Source organism: Taeniopygia guttata, chromosome Z, assembly GCF_048771995.1.
Source record: "Taeniopygia guttata chromosome Z, bTaeGut7.mat, whole genome shotgun sequence".
NCBI classification, from domain to species: domain Eukaryota; kingdom Metazoa; phylum Chordata; class Aves; order Passeriformes; family Estrildidae; genus Taeniopygia; species Taeniopygia guttata.
Genome location: NC_133063.1, coordinates 46,979,026 through 46,992,522, shown reverse-complemented (window position 1 = coordinate 46,992,522; position 13,497 = coordinate 46,979,026). Strand labels below are relative to the sequence as shown.

General features: G+C 38.9%; 1 protein-coding gene across 8 annotated transcripts in view; it reads right to left on the bottom strand.

Moving 5' to 3' along the window:
• Positions 1-13,497, bottom strand: part of UNC13B (unc-13 homolog B) — a 208,244-nt gene that overhangs the window by 141,108 nt on the left and 53,639 nt on the right. For 5 of the 8 annotated variants that reach the window (XM_072922639.1, XM_072922638.1, XM_030258840.4 and 2 more), the window contains one exon: positions 2,324-2,546. In XM_072922639.1, coding sequence (XP_072778740.1) covers positions 2,324-2,546 — 223 coding nt within the window. Of the gene's footprint in view, positions 1-2,323; positions 2,547-8,668; positions 8,705-13,497 lie in introns of all 8 variants that reach the window. The other 3 variants (XM_072922637.1, XM_072922644.1, XM_072922645.1) reach the window with 1 other exon arrangement.

Genomic DNA, 13,497 nt, shown 5'->3' with positions numbered 1-13,497 from the left:
CACAGAAAAGTTAGTGCTTAAACAAAACCAAAAAAAACCCAAAACTGAGGGAAATAAGTCTGCTCTTACAAAGCCAAATTGGTTGCTGGCAGCAAAACACATTCCAAGGACACATAACAATATTGCTTGTCATCCTTAGCAGAGGTTGGAAGAAAATACATTACTTCTATCAAAAGAATAAGATCACGCGTAACAGCTAATAAAGAGAAGCAGAACTTTTTCATCCAAACCCAAATAAGAAAAAAACCCAGGTGCTAGAACAGACAGTTTCAACTGAGGCATTTTGGCACTGACAACCTTCTGCCCAGTTCAAGTTTCAGCAGGTTCTTGTCTGTTCTTCTGGGTCTGCCCAGGAGAGCCTCCTACAAGCCCTCATTTTCACAGTAATGATCAGCTGCAGTCTGCCAGAAACACTGACTTCATTAGGTGACTGCCTGGTGCACAGCACTGAGAGCTACTAGGAACAAAAGTCAAATACAATTTGTTCCTGCAATACTCAGCTACAACTTTGTTTTGAAAATATTTCAGATCTACCCACATGCTTCATTTCAGCCAGCTTGTTAGAAATACCTTTCTGGTAATAGAATCCCACGTAGCTTCTTTGGAAAGCTTATTTGCATGGTTTATGTTTTAAGATTAAATATGTAGCTAAGAATCTTGTTGGGCAAATAGAAGATGCACATGGGAACAGGAACACTCAGATCCCCTTTGAGGATTTGCATTTCTGGACTGAAAGTAATTTTCGACCATAGCAAACTACAAAGCTCATGGTTTTCAAGTAAATTTTATCAGTCCAGATCCTTTCACATCAATACCTTAATGAAATTGGGGGAAAAAAAGAAAACGATTCCAGCTTGGTATTCTCTAAAAATTCAAACAAGCAGTGGTTCTTTGGGAGGTCTTACAAACACATTTATCTTTTAGATACAGATAGAAATTCACATACACACTGACTCCAAGCAAAGTGAGCCATGAAAAACTATGTGTATTGTCAACACCACTCTAAGAAATCACACAACTCCAAAAATATCCTGTTACCATTGGCTTCCCCTGACTGAGGTCCCAACATCATTGTTCAGCTCAGCTCTCTCAAAAAGAAAAAGCCTCAGCTCATCTTCTCAGTTAGAACTTCAGCAATTGTACCACTGTAAGCCAGAAGCACAGACTCACATGGGAAAGGGAATAACCTGCTTATAGGTAAGACATTTAATGAACTAGGAATAGAGCACTAGGAAAGACACACCACACTGCAGAAAATGCATTTTGTTGGCACATTTGCTTCTGTTCTTGAAACCTCAGTAACAGTAACAACATTAGATGTTACCATTAACGACCATACATCAGGAAGGACAAAACTTAGTTGCAGCCACCCAAGACAATAAACTAATTTAGGTTCAGACTTCAGAAAGCAAGAACATTCAGAAAACAAGAACAACAAGGACATAAGGTAGAAAAAAATCAGTTATAATACAAATAAAACTCTACACCTCTAACTGTGATAGTGCCTAAATAGCTGCCTCTTCCCTCTTCACCAAAGGCAGAAGCAGCAGCTTAGCCTGTTCCACAGAACCTCTCTTAGCAAGCTGACCAAAATTAGCAGCACTGTCCAAAATCTTCTGCTTTCACCTTGCACAACTAGCTCTAGCTCACAGCCATTGATCCTGTTAAGTTAGTGCTGCAATGCTCAATAGTTCAACAAGTTAAAAACACTTCTGAAACTACTGATTTATGGTAAAAAAATTCAGAGCAAACAAATTATCTTTCATACAGCTGAAAGTAAATCTAAAGAGAAAGCACACCATTCAACAATGCTATATGGTAATAGGAACAGAAGGAAAAAAAACCAACCACTAATCTCTTACAGACTTTCTTCTTGAATATATTGTTTTGGCACATTTAATAGAATTGGAGCTAATCCAGAAGAGAAAATAAATCTGCACCAAGAAAGAAGTTCCTAACAGGATAACTCTGCTAGAATATGTTTTTACCGGCTTGAGTGGCACACCTACACCGTGGTACCAGAACAGGCAACCACCCAGTATTCTAACCTAGTAAGAGGAAAGAATAACCAAGAGCAAATGACCTGAAGTTGAGCATATCTGTTAAAGGTAACTCCCTGAACTGCCAGATCTGGTGTAACACATACCCTCATGGGTTTTTCCTGGTTCACAGTAGAATCCCAGGGTCAACAACAGACATAATGCCTTCCTACTAGAAGACTTGTAGAGCCCTTGATCTGCCCTCCCCTGCCATCTCGGTATCTTCATGGCCTGTAGTGGAAAAACAACAAGAAACTAAGAGCTACCCGTAAGAGAGCACTCACCTGGCAGCCACATGCTCCTGATAATCAAGATCATAGTTCTGGAGGGAGTTGGCACAGGAATCCCGCAGGACTCCCTGCTGCTGCAGGCGAGCCGGGCCCGTGAACTGGTGCACAGAGGCGTTGGGCTGCACGGTGGTGTGGTATGGAGGGGGAATGCTGTTGCTCGTCTCGCTGCGGTAGTCGCTGTCCCGGTCATCCACGGCACTATCAGCATCTTCAAAGGCTAAGAGACAAACGCAGTTTAAGGGCACAGCTCTCTCAAGTTGCCTTGGTGGGACAGTGGAGCCCATTTTCTTTTGGAAGAATGACAAACAGTATTTCTGCTGTGGCTGTATCTCCATCTGGGAGCTGGCTATAACCTCCAGTTCTCTCAAGTGTGCACCAAGGAGCTGCAGTGATTAGATCCACACGCTCCTTTCCCCCTTCCTATTACGGTTTATTTTTCTTTAATTATTACTAATAGGCAGATTAATATATCTTTATTTAAAACAAAAGAAAACACTCCCCAACAAAAAAATAGCCAAACAACAACAACAACAAAAAAACCCAGCACTCAAAATTTCAGGTACTTAACAGCTGCCAAAATGGACCTTTAGATATTGAAAAGAAAAAAAACACAAACACAAATACACTCTGTGGAAAGGAGCTCTTTCTGAAAGCTTTTCAGCCTTTAAGCTGTAATACTGTCCTTTCTTCTCAGCATTCCTAACCAGAACTTTGTGGTTTTGGAATTAATGGGGTTTTTTTTCTTTTTTCTTTTTGTAAGTATTAGTTTAGGTTAAGAGAAATTAATGGAAAGTACTCAGTAGAAAAATCAGAAAAACTGGGAGAGCAGTTCTGCCTATAAACAATTATACTACTTCTTATAGGGGAAAATTGCTACATTTAACACATACAGGTAAATTAATTTAAGCACAGTACTTAACACTAACAATAACTTTCAAAAAGGAAAAAGCTTCTTTCCAGTGAGTCCCTCTCCCTGCAGAAACACTTCTGCTTGGTAATCCTTCAGGAAAGGAGAATGCCAAGTTATACTGAGGTAAAGTATCAAAAATATATGGCTGTTTATGGCTGTGCAGGGTGCAAGATCATCTTTGCAAGCTTAAAGTGAAGTACACACACCATAAGGCAATGGAGTGCACCATTAACATGCTTGAAACAAAATAAAATAAGGATCAGCCATTATTCATTCTCTCTGCCACCAAGTCTGTCTAAAAAGAATAATCAAATTAAAGCCCTCTCTGGTAGGTTATCCAGTGGTGTGCGTCCTACACAGTCATTCATCATGAGGCTGAACAATAAAGTGAAAGTGCTTTTTACATGTCAGATCCTTAAAGAACCCTGCATTTAAGTGGTGAAATTCCAAACAGATGGAATGGAGCATCACATAACCCCCTTTGTTTCCCACACCTCTAACTCAATTTCTGTTTTTTTTTTAATTTGAGGTAAAATTTGTTCTCAGTGATCTTTTCACTTCCTTTACAACTTAGTAAGATTAGCATTCTAAAGTGGATGGAAGAGGAGAAAAGAATAGCAGCAGTAAATATCTGCAAAATACAGGCCACTTCAAAAAGCCCTGCTCTACACTCTTAAGTGGAAACAATTCAATCTGATTGTCCACACTGAAAATGGAGTTGAACCTCCTGCCTTTTTAGTAGTTTAAATGTTGCATGGTTCTTGTCAGTTTCTAGTCAATTGAATAGAAATTAGTATCTACATATGCTGCTGTATCCAGCTTTATTAAAAGCACCATTTCCATCAATTTTATCCCAGTTCAGTGCTTAGGAAAAATATTCAATATTTACTACACAAAAATTATTTCATATGCCAAACCCCAATGAGGAGCACCAAACTTCCAGCCTCTGGAGCAAAGGCCAATCTATTTGTCAATCACGAGGCTCACATTGACCTCACAAGAATAACAAGCTATTACTCAGCTGAGCAATGTCATTGTTATTGCTCAATACTTGAGCCATTGCCATCTAATGAATAATAATTAGTTCTACTGGACAGAAAACACACTGCTCCAAGGAGTCTTTTAATGTTTCACTTTGCTGCTCAACTAATTTCTTCATCCCATCACATGTAACTGTCATTTAAGGTAAAGCCTGGAAGTTCTTCAGCTGTGGCTCCAAAATCATCACAACACTTTCAGGGACTGAAGGCAGCCTAACTGAGATACAGGTTTAAGATCTAGTAGAAGTCACCAGACCAACAGCTTTAGGGATAAACAACTTAGCTAGCTTCAAATGTATAACAAAAAATACAAATCAATAGTAACATTATCTGGGTGGAAAAAACTGAATCCAGCAACTCACTAATATTGGGAGTCCAAAGTCTTACACAGTTATGTTTATTAGGAAGCAGAACACTGCTGACCAGCTGACAGGCTCAGAGAATTCCAAATGAATCAGACTGTTGCAGAAGCACAATCTGGTTTGTTAACTAGTCATCACATCTCACCTTAGCACTATCAAACAGAAGATTTTGAACATAAACCACAATATCTCTAAGCAACATCCAAAAATAGCTGATTAGCATAAAATGTTAATCCAACATTAAGAGCATATACATTTATAAAAGCTAATATCAGAATTTCTCAGAGTTCTTACTGGTTTCTAGCAGGAGGAAGTCTCTTTGAGGTCACAACACAAAATGCCTCCCTGAGGCATGCTTAAAGGATGCAAGGCTCCATGAGGAAGGAATGTGTTTTTATTCTGATGTATGCCCCGTGAACCTAACAGCATCCACAGCTTTTAATATCAGACAGAAATCCTCAACTCATAAATAAGGGTGAACTCAAAAAATTCTTGGTTGTGCTGAACTGCAACTACCCTATGAACAATCTCCCTTTATTTAAAAAAAGTGTTCTCAAACTAAGACATTGCTCAGCCTGATCAAAAGCATTAAAACCTGGCTAATATGCAGCTTATAGTGCACATTTCCTTTGGAAGAAAGTGTTTACTGAAATGCCAACAAATAGTGATGATCCCATTCATTAACATTTTTGACACTTAAATTTTAATTAAGAGACTGACAAGAACTTGCAGAAGTGGCTTTGGGAATTCATCACCCCTTCAAATGGAAGCATTACAGCTTTTGTTTCAGCAAAATATGCCTCACAACACACATTATATAATAAATTCAAGTAGTTTTCTTCAAATAGATGATAAAACAAGTCTTCTATAAGAGAAGTTAGAGCTTAACCTCAGTCTCGGAAGATCAGTAAAACTGGTAACAAGACACACAACAATAAACATAAAAAGACAGTAATTTTTTTACCCCAGTTTGAGAAATTTTACATATAACAAAGAGCTGACAAGGGATGAAAACTGTTTCTTTGTCACTGGACCTACTGAGTAGAGAGCTGTGGGTAAGGCTGTAGGGCAGGACAGAAGCATGCTGTTCATGTTTCCTTACTGAATATTCATGCATATAGGCAGCATAAGAAGAAAACACATTGGGGTAACCACATCACATAGTAGAATTTCACAGAATGGGGAAAATCAAGGAAGGAGGTATCTTCTGTGACTGTTATTCTTCCTCCTAACTCCCACCCCCAGAAGTTATAACATGACTGCTGCAGGGTAGAACACATATAGTTTTTAATATCTTGACCTCAAAAACACTTTGACAGTCCTGCTATGCCAGCTCAACTAGTCCCATTTAGCCTCTGGCAGCTTCCTTTAAATCAAACTTCAGGACAGGAAGGAAAGCTAGCAGCAAAACTATTACACGTGGTTGGATGAATGCACTTGAAGAAGTGGTTTTGCCTGGTTTAAGATCCCAAGGCAAAGCAGGAGCTCCTCTCAAAATGTATTCAGTTGAAATTGCCTCCCACTTTTCTAGCATAATGTGTCATCAGCCCCTGGGAGCTGATGTCCAGTCCCCTAAGCTTAGTTATCCTCCAGAAACTTAAGCAAAGTCTTGGACAAAAGTAAAACCCTCATTAGTTCTCCAAAACAAGCACTGAGCTTTTCACTGCTTTTGTCTATTTTAATAATGATAGAAGAAAATAAAGTGTACTAACTGAAGGAATAACTTCCAGGTCAGCAAAAGTCTCTGCCAGCTCTACACCACTGGCCTTGCAATAAATTCACCTTCCCCTCCCGTCATTCATTTAAACTTCTTTTCATCATAGCTGCCAAGAGCTTCTTTCCTTAAATCTCAGATCCCACTTCACCACCATCTACTGAACCATTGGTCCTTTCTGACACATACACTTTCTAAAATCTTATAACCAAAACATATACTACCTGAAAGAGGACTACTGAAGTAAGAAGAAAGGAAAAAAATCTCTTTTCTGAGATTCTTCTATTTTTTTTATGCTAAAACTGCCTAGATTTTGAGAAATTATTTAAATGGAAATTTGCAGGTCATTAGTTGATTGTATTGCCCTCACAGCTTAAAAATACATTAGAAATTTGCATATTTTTAAGACAACATGTTTGCAACACTAAGTCTCCAGTTTAAGAGCTTTCATAATCCTGTTTATCTCACTTGAAAATATTCTGCTGCTGAAACATTCAACAGCCAAGAACAGAACTGACAGGCTGAAGTACAAAGACTCTCTTGAACATCTACCCTGCTTCTTCAAGTCTTTTCCTTTCCTAAAATGAAACTAGGTCAGCAGTGCAAGATGCCTCTTTCCTAAAGCACCTCAGCACAATTAACAAGGGTCTGGGCTACAGCGCTTCTCTTGCATGAAGCTCCCACCAGGAAAAAGTTTTCCAGCTACCAACATGCTGTTTTCTGCTGCTTCCTTCTCAGCTGCTTTTTAAACGTTACAATTAGAAATGGAGTTCACTTAGAAACACCAAAAAACATTGCCTCAAGGCTGACTGTAAGGATTCTAAAATGATTCCAAAGATGACAGCACAGCAAGGAAGAAGGGGAGGGAAGAACAGAGGGAGGGAGGGACCCTCGTGAATACATTTTAAAGCAAAACCACCATACACTGACTTTCAAGATAAAGAAGGTGAAATATATGCACACAGCCCTCCTAGACTTCTCACTGACTAATGCCTAAACACCTCCTTTCCCTTCAAATACTCAAAAATGGAAATGAAGCTATTTAGGACGTAAGTCTTTCTTACATTAGTGTAAAAACGTTCCTCTCGGTTATCCTACCACGCCTCCAAGAATAAACAATTGAGACATCCAGCACTGACAGCACAAGCGAGTTGGTCAGCACTGCCAATGCACAAAGAACTTAGGTTTGATCAAAGACAGGAGAACTTTGGACAAAAGTAGGACAAAAAATGCTGTGGGAGAAGACATGGGAAAGTCAGTAGTGGAAGACTTTTAGAATGCAGAACAGGTCCACATATGAAATGCACAGTAATGTTAGCTGGACATTAGGCTCAGAAGCAGTAACAGCATCTTCTCCAAATTCCACTATGTCAAAAATGGAAAAGCATGCAGCAGACTCTCTGCCCTGCTGGATGCAGTCACAGTGATCTTTCCTTGCATGTTCCCCTAAGCAACACTCTCGTTCTTGTCTCATACACAGGGAACAAACACCTTTGTTTTAAGACTGATGAATCAATCCTTGCATGCTCTATAGACTATGGAAGCCACACACTGTATCTTGAGCTTCTGCTCAACCTTGCCTGTTGGCATTTCTAGCACTTTCAGAAAGTGAAGGCTCATTTTCTAAAACAAAGAACAAAAATTTTGCAGCCTAACCAGAACTTAACACACCAGTCTCCAGGTGTGGCATCAGCTCTACAGATCACAAACAGCTGCAGTATCTGGGTTTTTCCTGTCCAAGGCTGGTCAGCACTAGTGAAAGCAAAGCCCTGTCACTTCTTCCATGCTACTGTCCCACTGAGGCTGAACACAACACAATACCTACAACCTCACTGGTGTACAACAGTCATTTCTTCTTTCAGATTTACTCCTATTTCTAGTATTTGGAATATATTTCTACCATATCTTCTTATCTTAGTAAGACAATGACTACATATTTCCTTATGTTTTTTCCATTACTTCAAACACTGATTTGGGCTTACATAGGTATGAAGACCAACATAAAAGACACACACAAGCAAAAAACTAGAATCACCTTTATAGGACAAGAATAATAGTCTAATTCCACCATCATGTCCTCAAATTCCAGTAGAAGGCACAAGCATTTCATATAAAACATGACCAAAACAAAGCTAAAAAGTGAAAAAATGAACAGCCATCCATCCACAGAAATGTGAAGACTAAGTGAAAGTAAAAGAAAATACAATGGAACAGACTTTCTATATGCATGAATATTTCCACTTTTCCTTGTACTGGAGCATGCTGCATCACTATACGATCAGAAAGCTTGCAAGAAATCAAACTGTTACGTACTCAGCTGCTCTCCCCATCCGAAATAACTCCAGTTGCCTGCATGTAACACAAATGGCAGAAAAGAATAGGAATGGAAAAAGAAAGCTTAGAAAAAACAAACCACAAGCATACTTTTCATGTATTTAAAACACCTTATAGATTGTGAGCTTGAAAATGTAAGTGATCTTTTTCTTTATAAATACAACATTAAGTTTATGTTGGGGCTTGCTCCTCATGTCCAGTTTGTTTGTAAGACATTCTGAAAACTAAGATTATTATGAACTCTTGGAATTGATAAGCAATCATGCATTTATTAACATAAATAGAAAAAATACTTATCAGTCAACCTAGCAAGAGAAGTTAAATAATGTTATTTCCCAGCATACTCAAATGTCTCAGAAACCACAGCCCAGTTTAGAGCAGTATCTGTTTCTGGCAAAACTCTACAAATTAAGTGGCAAAAGTCACTTCACATTTCCATTTCTGCCCCTTTTGCAGAACAAAGTTAACCCAGTGATGAGCATCACTTCAATAATAACAGCATGAAAAACTGTGTGCATATAAACAACGTGAAGTAAAAAGTACTTTGTTAGGCAGATACACACACTGGTAAAAAGCTTAAGGGCTCTCATGACATTCTAAGGCAAATACCCATGAAGTTAATCCTGCAACAGTAAGCAAACCTTTCTATGTTAAAATGGAAGGTGAAAACAAATTCACGCTAAAGCTGCACAGTGAGTTTTGAAGACATTAAAGTTTTTACTTATTAATATCCATGTTGTCACCCCAAGGTCATACTCAGTACCATGGAGGCAACAAACCAGTACATACAGCCCCTCAAAGCATTTCAGAACCATGCACACAACTTGCAACTCCAAGAATGCTTCAGAACCAGAATTCTAGAAGACAATGTAAAAAACACTTTAAAAATTTACATTTACAGGAGTATTGATGCATAAAGTGCGGTAGACAATAAACAAATTTATCACATGTAGACAGAAGACAAGCAAAAGCTTTCTGTCCTGGCTACCATCTCTAGTTACCAGTCAGACACACAGATGCATGAGAGCTACAACCAGATTGCTCCTTTCTCTGCAGAAACAAAAGGTCTACAAAGCAACACAGTCCCTCAGATGTACACCAGTACTTCAAGGCCCCTGGATTAGGATCTGACAAACACACATGTGGTCCTTTGTCAGGTTCAAGTGGCACTTTTATATCTGGCAGAATTTCAAAGGTAGGCCATTACCTTCTGGTTCCTGTAGTAGTATTTAGAGAAGAAGAACAAAAGTAACACATGTATGTTTGCTTTGGTCATTAAAGGAAGCAACCCTGACTAAGTGGAACAAATTGAATGACAGTTTTTATGGTGGTGATTTAGAAAGAACCACTGGTATAATGCTGAAAACATGCAGTTACCATAGAGTATAGAAGGTTTATTCCTCTGCTGTGTACAGTTCTTGTTTCCTGAATTTAACAACAGAAGAAAACTGAAGTCAATCAAGTTGAGCACCAACAATTTACAGCCCAAGACAAGACAAATGCAACTCATCTGCAAGAGTGATAATGCAGCTGTGCCAGGTGTGTCGGTGAGATGAAGATGTAACCAAATGCATCAGAAACCTGCCAAGATCCAGTGTTTGCAGGACCCTGACCACATGGCTGTCACCTCAGGCTTGTTTTTCACAACAAAAAACTTAAATACCAGGTTTGACAGAGGTCTGAGTGTTATTTTGGGGGGAAGGAGAAGAGAAAGAAGAACATACAACCAAGCTGGCAAAGAAAACAGATGTCAAAGATGTGGCAAAGAAACGAAAAGGGAAGACAACCAGGAGAAAGGGTACGAAAACCAGAGACAAGGAGAGAAGAGACAGTAGAGAATTATGTAGGAAAACGGACTGAGGAAGGAGGGAGATGTTGACAAGAGCTCTGCACTGAGCTTTGATTTGCTGTAACCAAGAGTTCCCATTAAAGACAATTTCCTATTAATGCAGAAGCAGCTTACGTGTATTTCATTCCTGAAAATCTCAAGACACTAACACATGTAATAGCAACTCCAGCACATCCTTCCATCAAAATGCCTGTATCTCAGGTGAAAAGTAAGAGGCAAAGGAAGGAACATTTAAATATTAGCAGTTTGTACTACTAGCAAAGATCCAGAAAAACTCTGTAGTGACACAGCATTATTGCAATCAGGCTACATGCTAGTGAAATGCATGTCATTACTCACTAATGAATGCACATGTAAAACCCCAGAGCAACTGGGGAAGAAACACCAGAAGATAACTATAAATTTCCAAAGCTGGAATGCAGATCAGAAAAACCACAGGGGAAGTGGAGCTTATCTGTCCTCCAGGTTTCACAAAGATAAAAATCCCAGATTGCCAGCCTCTGCACAAACTACTGTACTCAATCTGCATGCAGGGAATGAGTGACCTCTGAAACCAGCTGAGAATATCCCTAACCACTATTTCCTTGACAAAAAAAAGGCTTTGGCCTGTTGTCAGCACAACACTACTCGTTGTTCGAAACTGCAACAAGGAGAAAACCACCAAGTGCAAAGACAACCCTCATGGATACAAGGTCTGTCCTTGGAGGAGAAGCATTATCACTGCTCACAGATAAAGAAGTCCTCAAACTGACAGTGATGACCTTGAGCCATCTACTTACCTGTCTACCTCACTGCTACCAAGGTCCTTATGAACAGCATGAAAATCCCACAGACTTTCCATGCCCAAGGCAAATAGCAGCCAATGCCAAGCATGGCAGGGTGAGGAGAGGAGCAGCTGCCCTTAGACAGCAGCTCCATACCCTGCACATTTTCTCACACTGAGAAGCTGGGTTTGGCTGGCCAGGGTATCCTACAGCTATAGACCGGGGAAAGCAACGCTGCAGGAGCTAAGAGAAAGAGATGCGATGACAGAGATAAGGGATTTTCAGTCAGAAGCTCAAAACTCCACTCTTGTTTGTTTTTACTAACACCTACTTCACTTTAGTGTCTAACATTTTGGAAAAAAATGAATTTATTAAAGATTCAACACATATGCTGCTTCATTTAAGATTCAGGAGCTAACAGTATATATCTCAGTCCTTCAGCATAATCACAGAAGACCTGGGTTGACAGTCTTGATATTTTGAAGGTTAATGAAAACAGAATTTCTTTTTAGCCTTTTCAAGTTGTTTTTCTGCCTCATAAAGGAAGTATTCATAATCATGATTAGTTAAGAAAACATTAGTTAAGAAAACTCTTCCAGATCACTTTGGAACAAATTTAAACCTGTACAAGCTGAACCTAAAAACATCAAGAAGTCCAGACAAATAGAAAATGGGAAGTTGTATTTCCAAAATCATACAACAACATACAGCAGCAATGGAATACATGATACAGACAAGTCAGACTAGTCACTCCATGTGTTCATAAATACCAACAAGTGTGTGTCTTGGTTATCACATTATTTTGTATCTCTAAGTTTCAGTACTTAAAAATGAGGCTTCATATAAACCTCCAATTAAGGACTAAGCAATGCAAGCAGCCTGGTGCCTTGCTAAAACATGTTTGTCATTAACACATTTATAAAGCACATCTAAGTTCCCACTGTTAGCTGAATATAACATATGCTCGTTCTGTGCCTCAGTTATGCAACCATTCAAGGAGGAACTCCTCCTCCCCACTTCACACTGTCAAGCCTGGATCAGCAGGGACACTGTAAAAAAGCAGAATATTCCAAGTTTTTAATGCCATCTAATTTGACTGCCTGTGTGCCATTTTTTTTCATTTCTGTTTCCTAGCCTCTGAGATTGGTTGGTACCTACTATCCCTGTCAGAACATTATCATTTGCTGCTGACCACTATTTACAATCATGCTGGTGAACTATTCTATCCTCCTGTTATATCCCATGTTTAGCACATACAGAAATCTTTTAAGTAAATTTATAAAAGCAAACTAAACTCCACATAGTGTATTTGGTTCTGATAAAGTACCATTTGAAGAACATTCTGGTCAGTTCTTTTATCTGTGTTTAAGCAATCTCCTTTTCCCATGACTAATACCCCCAACACTGTGAACAGATCTTAGATGCCATAAAAAACTACATTCTTCCAGCATTCAAAGTACTTCTCAAAACTAAACAGGTGGTATTTTAGTGGAATAAGCCACTAAAATAGAATATATACATTGAATAGCTTTCTAGAAGGAAGTCAAGTTTTCAGTAGCTTGAAATGCCAATGCCAAAGAAGGTTTCATAACAAGTACCACCATTCCCAACACAGTTTTGGAAAACACCAGAAAAGAACTAAGGCCTCTGCCTAAAAGGAGATAAGAAAGCACAAGAAGCAAATGAGCTGAAAGGATCTGAGAGAGACAAGGACAGGTACTGGAGTGTGACACTGGAGCACTCTCCTTGCTCCCCAGTTCACCACATTCAGTTTATGCTGAAATTTTTGAGTATTTTATTTCATTAAATCAGATGGCCTTTCTTGCCACCTTTATGTTGGCTAAACAAAATCAGATTGAGAATTTAAGTAGGGCTTGGATCACCACCACATCATCCAGTGTACCCACTAAGTTATTACAAACTAGTACAAATCATCAGTAACCATAGTAAAAAGGCTCAGGCAGAGTGCCACCTAATTTGATCTTCAATGGAAAATTATAACATTTCTACCACTGAACTGATACCTAATGTGACTGTCTTGTCTTACAAATTTCCAGGCTACCAGATCATACAATTTGGATAAGAGATTTAAACACAGTTACAGACAAAAGATTTAAATACCCCTTCCTGACATACAATTTTGGACTATAGTTGATCACCTAATATGACATACATGCACAGATGAATTTAATTTA